We start from the raw sequence: 18,478 nt of genomic DNA, 5'->3' as shown, positions 1-18,478 counted from the left end.
GTCACTCCGACAGAGCTCCAGAGTGCCTCTGTGGAGATGGAAAAACGTTCCAGAATGACAACCATCTCTGCAGCACTCCACCAATCAGGCCTTTATGGTAGAGTGGCCAGACAGAAGCCACCCCTCAATAAAAGGCACACCTTAAGGACTCTCAGACCATGAGAAACAAGATTCTAAGGTCTGATGAAACCAAGATTGAACTATTTGGCCTAATGCCAAGAGTCACATCTGGAAGAAAGCTGTAACCATCCCTACGGTGAAGCATGGTGGTGGCAGCACCATGCTGTGGGGATGTTTTTCAGCGACAGGGATTGAGAGACTAGTCAGGATCGAGGTAATGATGAATGGAGCGAAGAACAGAGAGATCCTTGATGAAAACCTGCTCCAGAGCGCTCAGGGCCGCAGACTGGGGCAAAGGTTTGCCTTCCAACAGGACAACAACCCTAAACACACAGCCAAGGCAACGCAGGAATGGCTTCGGGACAAGTCTCTGAAGGTCCTTGTGTGGCCCAGCCAGAGCCCGGACTTGAACCCAATCGAACATTGCTGGAAAGACCTGAAAATAGCTGTGCAGCGACACTCCCCATGAGAAATGGGAGAAACTCCCCAAATCGAGTTGTGCCTAGCTTGTAGCATTATACCCTTAAAAGACTTGAGGCTGTAATCGCTGCCAAAGGTGCTTCAACAAAGGGTCTAAATACTTATGTAAATGTTATATACATTTGCAAAACTTTCTAAAAACATGTTTTTGCTTTGTCATTATGGGGTATTGTGTGTAGATTGAGTGGGGGAAAAAATGTATGTAACAAAATGTGGAAAAAGTAAAAGGGTCTGAATACTTTCCGAATGCACTGTGTATATATATATCTTTCATTGTTCTATTGCTCAAAAATGACTTAGTGAACTGGAGTGTAATTGGCTTGTGCCAACATTTACAGAAGCCAATAATGACAGCTTGCCCTCCAAGAAAAATGGATTGTCCATAAATACCCCATTGACAACAATACATTAAACTTTGTTTTACATTTCTGTTCTCTTCCTTCTGTGACTATGTTCAAGCCTTATAATATGTACAGTTATTAGAGAGATTTGGAAGATAACGTTCAATTGCATAACCATAGCCAAGGCAAACTCCTTCACTTTTTCTTCAATGACAAGTGGATGGAAAGTATGCAACGTTGATGATGAGTACTGCATATTACACAAATAATAGGATCATATGTACAACGCAAGAGATTTCTCCTTGGCATGGTGTGTAAACCATTAAGCCATATCCAAAAGTCATCAAAGGTGGCAGTTATTAGAACTGGGGGGAGAAGACACACACAAGAGTGGTTCATTAAATTAATGAATTGAAGAACAAGAGAATTTATCTCATTAGGCTCAGTGAGCAGTTTTGTCAGTTGTTCTTTTCAAGTGTGATTTCAGAGTTTGGAAAATGTGTCAACTTTCCATGACAACATTGATAAAGTGTTTTAGTGTACCATGGTAAACTGTTGAGCAGAGTAAAGCTAGTGCCTGTGGCCCAGGGTGCCCCCACCCCCAATTTTTTTTAAGCCCTCTGGTATAATTTGCCTTACATAAAATACCCTAATACCCTTACATAAAATACCCTTATACCCTTACATAAAATACCCTTATACCCTTACATAAAATACCCTTATACCCTTACATAAAATACCCTTATACCCTTACATAAAATACCCTTATACCCTTACATAAAATACCCTTATACCCTTACATAAAATACCCTTATACCCTTACATAAAATACCCTTATACCCTTACATAAAATACCCTAATACCCTTACATAAAATACCCTTATACCCTTACATAAAATACCCTTATACCCTTACATAAAATACCCTTATACCCTTACATAAAATACCCTTATACCCTTACATAAAATACCCTTATACCCTTACATAAAATACCCTTATACCCTTACATAAAATACCCTTATACCCTTACATAAAATACCCTTATACCCTTACATAAAATACCCTTATACCCTTACATAAAATACCCTTATACCCTTACATAAAATACCCTTATACCCTTACATAAAATACCCTTATACCCTTACATAAAATACTGACCTTGAATGCAAACACTGTAACAAGACGTTTAGAATTGATTTATGATTTACCAAACCTACACTACGGGTCAAAAGTTTTAGAACACCTGCTCATTCAAGGGTTTTTCTTTATTTGTACTATTTTCTACACTGTAGAATAATAGTGAAGACATCAAAACTATGAAATAACAAATATGGAATCATGTAGTAACCAAAAAAGTGTTAAACAAATCAAAATATATTTATATTTGAAATTCTTCAAATAGCCACCTTGATGACAGCTTTGCACACTCTTGGCATTCTCTCAACCAGCTTCACCTGGAATGTTTTTCCAACAGTCTTGAAGGAGTTCCCACATGTGCTGAGCACTTGTTGGCTGCTTTTCCTTCACTCTGCGGTCCAACTCATCCCAAACAATCTCCATTTGGTTGAGGTCGGGGGATTGTGGAGGCCAGGTCATCTGGACTATATAGCCCTTTTCACATTACTACTGAGCCGGGCCATGACAAGCCGAGCCGTACTTGGCTGGCCTGGTTACATACCCACCATAGTTGCTGGAAGTTTGCAGGATAGGACAATGTGGAAGGAAAACATCCGAATCAGCACAGTAGGGTTCGGGTCGGCACTTTAGTGTTAAAAGGGTCAAATGGAGTCCCAAGACGAGGGCTAAAGACAGGAATCACAATCAAGTGGCAGCTTTTGGAAAAATAACAGGCTACAGTGATGAATTGGATACTTACCTGTTATTTTTATTTTTTTTACCTCTTACATGACATTTAAAACACCACAACTTTACAGAAATAACACATTATCTTCCCCTAAGATGTTGGTTGTACGTCCTGTTGCAATATTAGTACCACTACACCAGGAGTTCAACAAAACATGCTCTGTAAGTGAGTGGATCAAAATATATTATACTTCCATGGAATGCAGCTCAACGATATATGCTTGTTCAGTTCTCAAAGCTCACAGAAGGAATGAGTTTGAGAAAGAGAGAATCTATGTGGCAATTAAGATGCTATTTCAATGAGGCCACAGTAGCCAAATGAGGCCCTTGGAAAGATCTGAGGGAGAACCATTTGTCCAACCTTTGAAGCACCGCCCTCAAATAATTATCAAACGTTCTGCCTTTAATGTCAGGGATTTTTGATTGATGTCTCTATGTAGGATTGTTTTCTTTTGATACTAAAAGACTTGGGCTGCGTCTCAAATTACACCCCATTCCCTTTATAGTGCACTACTTTTTTTTTTACCAGCACCCCATTTGGCTCTGGTCAAACGTAGTGCCCTATATAAGGGAACACACACAAAGACTTGGTTGCTAGATTAGACACCAATGTTTGTGAACACGGCCATGACAACCTCTCTGTGACCAAGAGATATTGATCGTTCAGTCCCACTGTTATTAGGAAAACAAGGTCAACAACGATGAATTGAACTTCCTGGGCCGTGACAAAGACAAGCTTGTGTACAAGCTCAGCTCTACTAGTCCATTAAAATTACATGAATGAAAACAGGTAGCTGAAAGTGTTTTCTCTAGGCCGCATTTTGTTGGGAATTATCGACAACATGATTTGAATTTGGTAAATGTTTATAAAATATGAGTTGTATTTTTTCAATATCATATTGAGCATTTACTGTACGCAACAAGTATCGTTCCAAATATGATCGTTAAAAAGCAAGTATGGGCTTTGCTGAGATGAACTACAGGTAATAGCTACACAGTGACCGCCCCCTGTCCGTCAATATCTGGCCAATCGCTGGCCAGTGATTGGTGGTCCTGCCAATAAGCTTTCTCTATTTGATGGGCGTGTCTGCTAGAAGCCTTGAGTTGTGATGCAGTGCACCCTGCCCTTGATTTGCATAATTTGCAACGAAGTAAGAAAAAGAGAAAAGCGTTGTTTGGCTTAGGGTTACTTACGGAGTTTCCACACTTTTTCTGCAGTGTGTTATCGAGAGTGGGGGGTCTGAAAAAGAGGTGGGGGGGATTAATTCAATGTTTAATTTGATGTCAATTCAAAGAAATGTCAAGAGAGCTCTATATTGCTTTATCAGCTGCCAAATCATGTGTATGTGTGTCTGTCTGTAAATCCTTGTATGTCTCACCTCTCCTCCTCTTGAGCGTTCGTCGGCGCTGCTTGTTGACGAAGCAGGCTGCCAGTGTGCTGAAGAGGACAGCAGCTGCCAGGAAACAGATGGTAGCCACGATGCCAGCCACCACCGGCCGCGCCAGCCCCCCCTCATCCACCAATTCCGGGGGTGGGAAGAAGTCTGGGGGAAATGAGGGTGGGTGTGAAAGAAAAAGAGAGAGGAGCGTGAGGGGAGAAATAGTGTTTGGGGGAGTGTAGGATAGGAAGAGGGGGAGGGGAGAGAGGGAGGAAGAGAGAGGGAAAGAGAGTGAGAGTGAGACATGACATGACTTGTCTGCCAGGAGGCTATAGGCTTGGAGAGGTCTTTGACCCAAAACAATACTGTGACCGATATCCACCCACAATAATAAGTATACTCGCTTTATATTGGTATAGTAAACTAAATATTAGTAAACTAAATATTTCCAGTCTAGCCATTAAACATGCAATCTTGTGAGCAAGAAAAGTGTATTACATTGTGTAAATGACTTGAGTAACTCTACATAGCCTTTTGTACTAGGCTTGGACTTTAAGGAGAATGTAACTGATTACTATGTATGGGAGGGCCTGACATCTGACATCTGCAGGCCTCTATCAGTCACCACACCAACTGTGTGTGTGTCCGTGTGTGTGTGTGTATGTCTAGCTGGCTCCTGCCAATCACCACACCAACTGGCCGTCCAATTCACCTGATTCAGCGACTCATCATTTATTGTCCTGAATCGATAGACACTTAATGGAAATGGTTAGGAAACTCCTTTCCTCATCTACTATCCTTTCATGACCACAGACTGTCTAGATGACTGGATAGTGAATATGTTCCCGCCCTCCTCATTTTATCTTGGGGAGAATTTGAAATATCAACATTCAGCAAGACTGTGATCAAATACTGTTAAAATATTGTAGTACAAGTATTTAATCAGGAGGGGGCAGCAAAGTACTTCCAAGTTTAGGTAGTAAACTTGTGAATTATGGTGGAAATTACAAGATTATGTTATAATGCTGTAATTGCATCAAATGTTTGTTTTATGCAACAGAATAAGGGGTTATTAGAATGCTCATTTGTATGTGTTCTACTGAGGATGGGCCTCTGGAAGATTTACGATGTCTTTGGGTGATACCGCATTCCAGAGCATGAGTTAATGTTTCTGTTCTACAAGGTACCATAGAGAGATGACTCCAGTATGGAGTTGGGGGGCCAGACACTGGTCTCTACACAATGAGTTCTCATGTTTTTAGAGCAAATACTGTCTGCTGTGAATTATAAGTATCTTTCAGACAAACCTTAACCTTGTGTGACCCATTCCATACAGTACATCTGTTGTGTGTCATGTAGACTGAAGGAGGATTTGCTATAAAATGCTGTGGCTCAAACCAGCTTGTTGAGTGATCACCTCCAGGGGTTATTACCGACCAGCTCCATTACTGCAGTAATTAAATAGTAAAGTTTGATTATTTTGAAGAAATCTTAAGTCTCTCCTTTTGATTACAATAATTCAACCACAGAATTTTTTGCAGCTCTGGCGATGCTTTCACAGTTGCTCACAGTCACAATTTCTGTGACGATATATTCCCTGTGACCTCCACACCAGAACAACATCATAGGGTATCTCTACTGTAGTTACTATCTCTACTGTATCTCTACTGTAGTAACCAAAGAAGTGTTAAACAAATCAAAATATATTTTATATTTGAGATTCTTGCCAAAACTATAGTTTTGCCACCCTTTGCCTTGATGACAGCTTTGCACACGCTTGGCATTCTCTCAAGCAGCTTCACGAGGTAGTCACCTGGAATGCATGTAAATTAACAGGTGTGCCTTCTTAAAAGTTCATTTGTGGAAATTATTTCCTTCTTAATGCGTTTGAGCCAATCAGTTGTGTTGTGACAAGGTAAGGGACTGTGTGAATCAGGCCTTCATGGTCAAATTGCTGCAAAGAAACCTACTAAAGGACACCAATAATAAGAAGAGACTTGCTTGGGCTAAGAAACACGAGCAATGGATATTAGACTGGTGGAAATTTGTCCTTAGGTCTGGAGTCCAAATTGAAGATTTTTGGTTTCAACAGCCGTGTATTTGTGACACGTGGTGTGGATGAACGGATGATCTCCGCATGTGTATTTCCCACGGTGCTTTGCTGGTGACACTATCTATGATTTATTTAGAATTCAAGGAACACAACCAGCATGGCTACAACAGCATTCTGCAGCGATACGCCATCCCATCTGGTTTGTTTTTCAAACAAAACGATGACCCAACTCATCTCCAGGCTGTGTAAGTGCTATTTGACCAAGAAGGACAGTGATGGAGTGCTGCATCAGATGACCTGGCCTCCACAATCCGCAGAGTGAAAGAAAAGCAGCCAACAAGTGCTCAGCATATGTGGGAACTCTTTCAAGACTGTTGGAAAAGCATTCCAGGTGAAGCTGGTTTAGAGAATGCCAAGAGTGTGCAAAGCTGTCATCAAGGCAAAGGGTGGCTATTTGAAGAATCTCAAATAAAATATATTTTAATTTGTTTAACACTTTCTTGTTTACTACATGTGTTCTTTCATAGTTTTGATGTCTTCATTATTATTCTACAATGTAGAAAAAGTAAAAATAAAGAAAAACACTTGAATGAGTAGGTGTTCAAAAACCTTTGACTGGTAGTGTATATTTTGTATGATCATTTTATACAGTTTTGTGGGATTTAAATGGGTCATTAAATTACCACTCCACCAAATTACATTACAGTTTTTTTTAACAGGATGAATCTCTACAATTATTTCCCCATTTGCTTTGTTTTGTCATGTTTTCAGTTAATGTCTGTCATATCTCAATTTTAGTCTGCCACTTGCCCCATGCCTCTGTCTCTCAAATCCTTGACATGTTTTGTGTGATGAAGGGGTGTCCATAGACATTTATGCAGAGGTGTGTTGTTTACTCACCTGTACTGGACACTCCTACTGTGTTACTGGGCTCGCTGACCAGTTCCTCCATGACTGCTATGACCCGGAACTCATACCATGCCTCCTAAGTCACACACACCAGGGAGATGAGAGTAAGACAGGGGCAGAGGAAACACTGTATTTGTGTGTGTTAGTGAAACATCTGTTTAATGTTGAACTCTGTCATTTATGTTGTAGTCTGTCCAATTCTTCTTAGAGTCAATAAAAACGATTGTTTACAAAAAAGAAACCAGTTTGTTCGTTTTAGGAGGAAATCCACAAGGAAATCTACCTGTCAAAGTGGGCTTGAAAATGTTTCGCATCACTAACTGTATTTTAGCAAAGAGGTAAAAAGGCAGAGCAACAAATAGACAGTCCCTCGTGGTCCAATTACCTCAATTGCTTGAGTAAAAAGCGAGCTGCAGGAATGTGCTACAGTATAGGTGTAATGAGTGATAGAGAAGTGTGAGTGGGTGTTGGGAGTCATGCTAGAATAAAGTACCTGCATAGAATGTGTCCGCGTTCCAAATGGCACCCTATTCCATTTATAGTGCTAATATGGTATTTAGTATCCTACTTGAGCCATGTTCAAAATTAGTGCACTATAAAATAAATAGGTTTCCATTTGGGATGCGTCCTGTGACTGATGGCTGAATGAGACAAGAAAACACACTAAACATTTCACGCCAGGAGCGCAATCCGACATACAACAAAGGAATATAGATTTTTTTCAACGTTGGTGGAAAAATACATTTCTATACTTTAACACATCACTCTCCCCAGATGGTGTACTTATGTGAGACTAAGCATGCATTCCAAATGGCACCCTAAACTCTATACAGTGCACTTATTTTAACAAGAGCCCTATGGGGGAATAGGGAATTTGGTACTATTTGAAAAGCATCCTAAAATGTTTTATGACTTCTTTGAAATATCAGATAGGCTTGGGCTGACAAGGAAGATAAAAAAGTAATTTTCATATACACTGAGCATTCAAAACATTAGGAACACCTTCCTAATATTGAGTTGCACCCCATTTTGCCCTTAGAACAGGATACATTTTTTGGGGCATGGACTCTACAAGGGGTTGAAAGCGTTCCACAGGGATGCTGGCCCATGTTGACTCCAATGCTTCCTACAGTTGTGTCAAGTTGACTGGATGTCTGTTGGGTGGTGGACCATTCATGACACACACGGGAAACTGTTGAGCATGAAAACCAAGCAGCGTTGCGCATGGCATCTACTAACATACCCTGTTCAAAAGGCACTTAATTATTTTGCCTTGCCCATTCCCCTTCTGAATGGTACACATACACAATCATGTCTCAATTGTCTCGAGGCTTAAACATCCTTCTTTAACCTGTCTCCTCCCCTTTATCTACACTGATTGAAGTGGATTTAACAGGTAACCTCAATAAGGGATCATAGCTTCACCTGGTCAGTCTATGTCATGGAAAGAGCAGATGTTCCTAATGTTTTGTACACTCAGTTTAACATTATATAGTTGGTCCTTTGAAGAACACATTTTTTAAAAACACAACTGACTCCCATCCCCAATCATCATACACTATATATACAAAAGTATGTGGACACCCCATCAAATGAGTGGATTTGGCTATTTCAGCCACATCCGTTGCTGACAGGGGTATAAAATCGAACACACCGCCATGCAATCTCCATAGACAAACATTGGGAGTAGAATGGCCTTACTGGAGCTCAGTCACTTTCAACATGGCACCGTCATAAGATGCCACCTTTCCGTTTCTGCCCTGCTGGAGCTGCTCCGGTCAACTGCAAGTGCTGTTATTGTGAAGTGGAAACGTCTAGGAGCAACAACAGCTCAGCTCCCAAGTGGTAGGCCACACAAGCTCACAGAACAGGCCCGGCGAGTGCTGAAATGCGTAGCCTGTAAGAATCGGCTGTCTTCGGTTGCAATACTCACTACTGCGTTCCAAACTTCCTCCGGAAGCAATGTCATCACAATAACTGTTCGTCGGGAGCTTCATGAAATGGGTTTCTATGGCCGAGCAGCTGCACACAATCCTAAGATCACCATGCACAATGCCAAGCGTCAGGAGGAGTGCTGTAAAGCTCACCACCATTGGAGTCTGGAGCAGTGGAAACATGTTCTCTGGAGTGATGAATCATGCTTCACCATCTGGCAGTCCGATAGACAAATCTGTGTTCGGCGGATGCCAGAAGAACCCTACCTGCCCGAATGCATAGTACCAACATAGTGCCAACCTCGCAGTGAAGGGAAATCCTAACGCTACAGCATACAATGACATTGTAGATGATTCTGTGCTTCCAACTTTGTGGCAACAGTTTGGTGAAGACCCTTTGCTGTTTCAGCATGACAATGCCCCTGTGCACAAAGCGAGGTCCCATACAGAAATGGTTTGTCGGAATTGGTGTGGAAGGACTTGACTGTCCTGCACAGAGCCCTGACCTTAACACCATTGAACATCTTTGGGATGAATTGGAACGCAGACTGCGAGCCAGGCCTAATTGCCCAAAATCAGTGCCTGACCTCACTAATGCTCTTGTGGCTGAATGGAAGCAAGTCCCTGCAGAAATGTTCCAACATCTAGTGGAAAGCGTTCCCAGAAGAGGGGACCAACTCCATATTAATGCCCATGATTTTGGAATGAGGTGTTCGACGAACATTTGTCCACATACTTTTGGTCATGTCGTGTAGTCATAACCATAGTGTTGGATGAATGTGTTAATAGTAGTGTTAATGAGTAGTGCTCATCCATAGTGTTGGATCAGTGTGTTAATGAGCTTGGCTGGAATTAAAGCATGCGCCCACACCAGCCATGCGGATAACTGGCCACCCGTCATTCTGTATGAAACAGTGTTTATACAGTAAGCTACCTGAATGAGGTCTCTGGCTAGCAGGTCTGTCTCTCCAGCGGGGATGGCATCGTCCAGGACATCCCACCTCTCCCCTAGGCGGAACTCCATGACGTAGCGCTCGATCGGAGCTGTGTGGTTGGCCGGCGGGATCCACATGAGCAAGACGCCCTGCTGCGTCCGATTGGCTATGAGGCATCGTGGTGGGGTAAGCAGCACCAGGGGTTCAGGTATACTTATAGGAAAAACTGGACGGAGAGAAAAAGGGAGAGAGAGAGAGAGATAGAGGGGGAGAGATGGAGAGTTGGAAAGAGAAAGAGAGACTGAGAGAGGTTAGAGAGCTGTATTTCGAATGCAGTAGCAGTGTAACTGCAATTGTTGGTACAAGTTCTTTAGAAAGTCGATGAGCAACTTTTAAACCACAACACATTGCTACTATAGCTGCTGCCACAACACCACTGTCTACATCACTATTAACAACAAAACCACACATCATTCAATTAATTACCATCACAACTTTTCCCTTGCTGCCATCATGTACTTACAACACACAGTTCTGTTGTGTTCCCGCCAGGTAAGGTCACTCTTGCCTCACTCTCTTAGGTCATATACTGTAGGTCAGAGGTGAATACCGTAATACCCACCTAGTGTGTTCACAGTGATGACCTCGCTGAAGGGGCCCGTGCCCAGCTTGTTATGTGCAAGGACACTGAACTGGTAGGCAGTCTGGGGCTCCAGGCCGGGTACTACCAGCCATGTCTGGCCAGAAGGCACGGCTATAGACAGCCAATCATGTGGGCCCAGCTGCTCCCTCTTCACCCTGCAAGGTGGAGGGGGACGATAGGAGAACAGGCATGGGAGAGGGGGATGAGGGAAATACACATAGGAGTGGATATGGAGAGGGCCGAGACTTAGTCAATGCACTCTGTAATTTCAGTAATGGTCAATTCTATCCTGTCAGTTCTGTAAAAATATTTTGTCCAGTTCAGTAACAGGATTTCTGGAATGACATTTCAGTGACACTTCATTGCAGTTGCAGTCAGTGGTGTCATTGTGTCTGTTTCATTTCAGTAAGATAATTTGTTAGAACATTTCATTTACAGAATGTCATTTCACAGTATTTCAGTCAAATAATTTCACACAGTAATACAGTTGATGGTGGTAAGCCCATGCTGCGCTCAGCCGTGCAAATTCCCATTGAAGCTAAAGATGGACCATGCGTTAGATTCAACACCACTTTTCTGACTTTCACTGCAACAGATCTCCCTGAAAAAGTCATATGGGTAAATGAGTTCTTCTACTTTCCAGTGAGTATGCATGGCATTAGTCTCCATTCGTAATGTAACATAGTGTAGTCCTAAATAGATAGCAATGTATGAGACCACTGTGGGACCGTGGGTTTATCTCACTATAAACAGGGTTCAGAAAGATAACACTATACACCAACATGTATATCAACCTGAGGGGTGAGTCATGATCCTCGTATACGATGTCATTGTGTCATGTAATATATAGGCATAACTCTCCCTAACAGACATGCATGTATAAGCTGCATGATGGTGTACATGATAGAGGCTGGGGGTTAGGGACTGTGATAAATCACAATGTGCTTACTTTGTGCTGACGGTCAAAACGTCTCTCTGTGATTTACAGCAAATGCCACGCGCAGACGGTGTTCCCAACTTTCCCAATCCCGGGAAATCATTACGCCATCCTAGGGGGCATCTAGTGACTCTCAGGTCTTGGCCATTGTGCGTATGTTAAGTGACATGATAGCTGTCGTGTGTATATTATGATGCATTCACTATGAGGGTGTGTATATTATGAAGCATTCACTATGAGGGTGTGTATATTATGATGCATTCACTATAAGGGTGTGTATATTATAATGCCTTCACTATGAGGGTGTGTATATTATGATGCGTTCACTATAAGGGTGTGTATATTATAATGCATTCACTATGAGGGTGTGTATATTATGATGTATTCACTATGAGGGTGTGTATATGATGATGCATTCACTATGAGGGTGTGTATATTATGATGTATTCACTATGAGGGTATGTATATTATGATGCATTCACTATGAGGGTGTGCATATTATGATGCATTCACTATTAGGGTGTGTATATGATGATGCATTCACTATGAGGGTGTGTATGTTATGATGCATTCACTATGAGGGTGTGTATATTATGATGCATTCACTATGAGTGCGTGTATATTATGATGCATTCACTGTGAAGTTGTGTATATTATGATGCATTCACTATGAGTGCGTGTATATTATGATGCATTCACTATGAGGGTGTGTATATTATGATGCATTCACTATGAGTGCGTGTATATTATGATGCATTCCCTGTGAGGGTGTGTATATTATGATGCATTCACTATGAGTGTGTGTATATTATGATGCATTCACTATGAGGGTGTGTATATTATGATGCATTCACTATGAGTGCGTGTATATTATGATGCATTCACTGTGAAGTTGTGTATATTATGATGCATTCACTATGAGTGCGTGTATATTATGATGCGTTCACTATGAGGGTGTGTATATTATGATGCATTCACTGTGAAGTTGTGTATATTATGATGCATTCACTGTGAAGTTGTGTATATTATGATGCATTCACTATGAGTGCGTGTATATTATGATGCATTCACTATGAGGGTGTGTATATTATGATGCATTCACTATGAGTGCGTGTATATTATGATGCATTCACTGTGAAGTTGTGTATATTATGATGCATTCACTATGAGTGCGTGTATATTATGATGCATTCACTATGAGGGTGTGTATATTATGATGCGTTCACTATGAGTGCGTGTATATTATGATGCATTCACTATGAGTGAGTGTATATTATGATGCATTCACTATGAGTGCGTGTATATTATGATGCGTTCACTATGAGGGTGTGTATATTATGATGCGTTCACTATGAGTGCGTGTATATTATGATGCATTCACTATGAGTGAGTGTATATTATGATGCGTTCACTATGAGTGTGTGTATATTATGATGCATTCCCTATGAGGGTGTGTATGTTATGATGCATTCACTATGAGTGCGTGTATATTATGATGCGTTCACTATGAGGGTGTGTATATTATGATGCATTCACTGTGAAGTTGTGTATATTATGATGCATTCACTATGAGTGCGTGTATATTATGATGCGTTCACTATGAGGGTGTATATATTACTTCACCGTCAGTGGGTTTATTGTGCTTCGTTGTCTGTTATGGTTGTGTACATTATGCTTGTTGTCAGTGAGTATATTACCGTATGAAATGAATATTTTCATTGTCAGTTTGTATATCACGGTGCACTGCCTGTCAGTGTGTCCATAATGTACTGGCTGTCAGTGAGTAAATCATATGGTGGCAGTCATTGTAATATGATATGGTGGCTAGCCTGTCAGTGTGTCCATAATGTACTGGCAGTCAGTGAGTAAATCATATGGTGGCAGTCATTGTAATAGGATATGGTGGCTAGCCTGTCAGTGTGTCCATAATGTATTGGCTGTCAGTGAGTAAATCATATGGTGGCAGTCATTGTAATATGATATGGTGGCTAGCCTGTCAGTGTGTCCATAATGTACTGGCAGTCAGTGAGTAAATCATATGGTGGCAGTCATTGTAATAGGATATGGTGGCTAGTCTGTCAGTGTGTCCATAATGTACTGGCTGTCAGTGAGTAAATCATATGGTGGCAGTCATTGTAATAGGATATGGTGGCTAGCCTGTCAGTGTGTCCATAATGTACTGGCTGTCAGTGAGTAAATCATATGGTGGCAGTCATTGTAATAGGATATGGTGGCTAGCCTGTCAGTGTGTCCATAATGTACTGGCTGTCAGTGAGTAAATCATATGGTGGCAGTCATTGTAATAGGATATGGTGGCTAGCCTGTCTGTGTGTCCATAATGTACTGGCTGTCAGTGAGTAAATCATATGGTGGCAGTCATTGTAATAGGATATGGTGGCTAGCCTGTCAGTGTGTCCATAATGTACTGGCTGTCAGTGAGTAAATCATATGGTGGCAGTCATTGTAATAGGATATGGTGGCTAGCCTGTCAGTGTGTCCATAATGTACTGGCAGTCAGTGAGTAAATCATATGGTGGCAGTCATTGTAATAGGATATGGTGTCAGTCATTGTAATAGGATATGGTGGCTAGTCTGTTGGTGTGTTTGTAATGTGGTCGCGGGGGGCTGTTTGGGGGCGGTCCCATTTTTGCTTAGCACATGAGACCAGTAAAGACCGTACGTCCTTTCCAGTGAGGCTAATTAATTTTTTATTTTGGGGGGTGATTTCAATAAGTGGGGCAGTACTATTCAGGGTACTATGAATATTTATTACATTTGAGTTTAAGACAATTCCGTTACATCCTGTATACATTTTCACAAGTCATTTAATTGAAAAGGACTTGCGAGTCATTTAATTGAAAAGGACTTGCGAGTGGTGTCTGGGGAAAAAGTTAGTTTTTTCACTTTATCAAAAGCCGTCTTCCAAGCACTACGGCTAGACTGCTGATAATGATACTCAGAAATACTCAGGAGGAGATGGAACTTCTGTGTGGAGCCTGTGTGTGTGTGCGGGCGTTAATGTGTGATAATGCTTTAGCATACCATGTTTGTTTGTTATTGTTGACTGAGGCTAACATTTAGCTCAGCGAGTTAATCTGTCATCTAAGGTAGGTGAGTGGAACTAAACCATCAGGTCGATAACAGGTCAATCACACACATGTACCAGTACGTGTGAGTTCATGCATGCAAGTGTGTGTATGGGTGTCTGCGTGAGCACATAAGTGTGTACACGTTGAAGTTTGTGGCAATACACATTAAATCTTATCAGTGTGTGTGTGCACACGAATGCGTGCGTCTGTGTCTGTGTTCTACAACAGTGTGTGTACGACTGTGTGTGTGTGTGTGTGTGCAAGTGCACGTGTGTGTAAACGCATCACGGTGGAGGCCTGCCAAGCATGTTTGCTAGAGGAGATGCGTTGGTCTTGAGAAGCGTTGGTCTTAATCTCCCGACCGGCAGAAGCTTTTTAACTTTTAGCTTTTTAACCGTGCTGCCTGCATACTGGCACTGTCCTCCAAAATCAGCTCCCTATCTGATGCTAAAAGACACAACGCATGCGCACCCTGGTCACCCTGGTCAGAAGTAGTGTACTATATGGGGAATTGGGTGCCATTTGGGATGCAGTCCAATGTCAGCATCACCCAGCAACCTGGCAGTCTCACACACCACCATGTTTTAACACTCTGGAGAGGAGATAGCTATATGGGGCTTGAGACTTGTTATAACGCCATAGTGACCTGACTTAAGGTGTTAAAGTGGGCCAACTAAAGAGATCAGACAGGATCGTTAGATTCAATGACGGACTGCATCCAGAACATAGAGCTATAAATGGGGCTTACCACCTGCTATAATCACCTAATGTCCTGACATGGGGTCAGAATTGGTTGTCTGGGCCTATGGGTCTACCTACATAATACATAGGGTTACGACCTGTTATAACAGCCTCTTCACCTGATACAGAGTTAGAATACACAATGTTATATGAGGCTGGTATACACTGGGTTTGTGGCACATTTGTGGACAACATTTTCCCGATCAACGCTTCAAATTAATATGAGCTGCTGTTTCTGTCCTTCACACCTGAAACATAATCAAACAAACAAACATACAAAAAACAATGATACTACAGCTCTTTATAGAAAATTCTATAGAGTTAAGAGCAGCGGGGGCTAGGCACTAGCCGAGAGAGAGTGAAAGAGTGTGAGAGAAAGAGTGAGAGAGGGAGAGAGAGACAGAAAGAGAGAGAGAGGGTAAAGGGGGCCAGTTGGTTGGATAGCGTGGAGGAGAAGCTCTGTTTACTCTTGCTTGGCAAAACAGAAACCTTTGAGTGATCAGCATTGTTTTGTGTGTGATCAGCTAACTCTTGAATATCTAGTATTGTGGTGTAATGAACTGACAGTTGTGTTGTTGATGACGATCGAGGCCAGATGATGTCATGAAGATTTGTGTCAGTAATTCCAGTGTGTTGTAAACAGATCCGATGGCACACCTTGCCTGCTGCTAATATAGGAACTAAAATACAGCATTTCTAAAGGAATCAGTCATCTCACGAGTTCCCTTTCAGGCAGAAAATAAACATTCAAATAGTTTGATGAATTGATTGCAAAATATTTCCACTAAATGTGATGCATCTCAGTACTAGCACAATGGATATGTGATATTGTAAAAACCTTGTTTAATGTGAAGCACAGGCATATTAATGAACTTAAGTTACTAACCACTTCTATTAATAAAAACTACTTGACATGGTAAGTGTCCTCAGAAGTCGACGGGGGAGGGCGTGACGGAGCCTCAGAAGTCGACGGGGGAGGGCGCGACGGAGCCTCCGACGTACACTACTGATTACTGATAACACACACCATTGTATATTGTACTTAGTTTACTTTATTTAATAAATATTTATTTTGTTACTCCTTATCTCCACATTGTCTCCCTTTTGTTAGGGCTTTGAGCCGGTTCGTGACAATAGCACATGAATATATCATAACTTTTTTAGAGGATCACAGTACTTAAAGCACGCGCTAATTGCCCAGTACGCTTCTCGCTAATTGTTCTCCTCGTTTCTTAATATGATACTTCATATTCACTTTTAATAACAACTCCCCCATCTAGGGATCGTAACAGTCTGACAGTTCTTCTCGCTGGTTTTTATCTGTGGTCGTTAAGTAAGGGGCAAGCCCATTTGCTGTGTGTCTGTTTGGGAGTAGGAGAACGAGCTGATGACAGTGCAGAATGTCCTGGGCAGGTCTGGTTTGGACTGGGTTGGTCTGGACTGGTCAGGTCTGGTTTGGACTGGTTTGGTCAGGTCTGGTTTGGACTGGTCTGGATTGGTCTACGCTGGTCTGGTTTGGACTGGTCTGGTCTGCTGTGGACTGTGAGTGAAGTGGTGGTGATCTATAAGGAGCTCAGTGGATGCTGCTTCAGGGTCAGTATTCACAAAGCATCTCAGAGTGCTGATCTAGGATCAGGTCCCCGCTGTCCATGTAAGCTTATTTATTATAATCTGAAAGGCAAAACGGATCCTAGATCCGCACTTCTACTCTGAGACGCTTTATCAATACAGGCCCAGTAGTACTTAGTAAGCTGCTTGGTGATAATGTACTTTTGTAGTGACGCTAGGAATTGAGCTTGTAGATGTTATAAGCATGATTATCTGGTGAATACCATTTGAGGAATCAATGGGTGAAAAGGATTGGTGATAAAGTCAAACTATTGTTGATACGGTTTCCCGTACTATGTTTAACCCCGTTCTGAACATCGGTGTGTAGCTACAGCACATTTCCATGACAGTCAACTGAAAATATTAGTAATTTGGTGTCTTAAATAGCTTGAATTAGGCATTTTGTGCTTGTCTCAATCCAAACTTATTGGAGTTGACTTGGGATGACTTGAACGGCATGTTACGCTAAGTCGTCCCCTCTCTCTCGTATTATCCCCACTCCTTCCCATCCGCTCTGGGTAACAGTTGACCTTTTTTAAGGCACAGGTCTAGGAACAGCCTACCCCTCCCCAAACCTGAAACTTAAAACGTGAGACTGAACTTGACTGAACTTGATAGTGTCAAGGGGCAACTTCCCCCCCACTACCCCATCTAGCCCCCCTCTTCCCCAGCCAAGGTGAAGCAGCCTCCCCTAGGCAGAAGAGCAGCAGAAGGGGGCAAAGAGGAGCTTGGTTTCCCCAAAAACTGTTGGGCTACATCCCGATTTTCCACCCTTTTCAAGACCTGTGCACTTCTCCTCTCCCTGTCATCTACTTCAAAGCACTGTATTGGTGTGGAAGCATTGCCTGGAGTGAGAAGGGTAGAGAATCGGGACGTAGCCTTAGAGGGAAAAAAGTTTGAAGAAAGAAGAAGCAGGAAGCAAAGCATGCTGGGATGACTCACACATGGCCATACCAGACTGATAATGTCTGCTCAAAGCCGCCGTCGTAGCCAGCCTCCCATGACACGTTGGCCCAGGTGGTGGAGACCGCCGCATGGACGTTGGCCGGGGCGTGGGGGCTTGTGCCTGGGGAGGGGAGGAGTCAAGTAGAGAGTGGCGGTAGTGAGGCGGGTGGGAGAGAAAGAGAATGAAACATGAATCATAAACCACACACACACATACTTAAATCACACACACACACACACACACACACACACACACACACACACACACACACACACACACACACACACACACACACACACACACACACACACACACACACACACACACACACACACACACACACACACACACACACACACACACACACACACACACAGTTGAGTTGGCCTGGAAGGAAGTCAGCTCTTTCTGATATGTGTAGGCTTTATGTGATTGTGTAAAGACTAGTCAGGTGGTAGGCCTCTGAGTGGTTGTGTAAAGACTACCTTCAGGTGGTAGGC

At 42.3% G+C, this 18,478-nt stretch overlaps 1 protein-coding gene across 1 annotated transcript in view; it reads right to left on the bottom strand.

The window, feature by feature from the left end:
* Positions 1–18,478, bottom strand: part of LOC110533527 (protein turtle homolog B) — a 198,780-nt gene that overhangs the window by 33,871 nt on the left and 146,431 nt on the right. The window contains exons 12-17 of the mRNA XM_021617823.2: positions 17,987–18,098; positions 10,637–10,812; positions 10,014–10,240; positions 7,137–7,221; positions 4,184–4,348; positions 3,999–4,044 (exon numbers count right to left, since the gene is read on the bottom strand). Coding sequence (XP_021473498.2) covers positions 3,999–4,044; positions 4,184–4,348; positions 7,137–7,221; positions 10,014–10,240; positions 10,637–10,812; positions 17,987–18,098 — 811 coding nt within the window. The remainder of the gene's footprint in view (positions 1–3,998; positions 4,045–4,183; positions 4,349–7,136; positions 7,222–10,013; positions 10,241–10,636; positions 10,813–17,986; positions 18,099–18,478) is intronic.

The sequence above is a fragment of the Oncorhynchus mykiss genome, chromosome 10, assembly GCF_013265735.2.
Source record: "Oncorhynchus mykiss isolate Arlee chromosome 10, USDA_OmykA_1.1, whole genome shotgun sequence".
Taxonomy (NCBI): Eukaryota; Metazoa; Chordata; class Actinopteri; order Salmoniformes; family Salmonidae; genus Oncorhynchus; species Oncorhynchus mykiss.
Note: the sequence above shows the minus strand (reverse complement) of the source record. Positions and strands in the feature narration are given on the sequence as shown.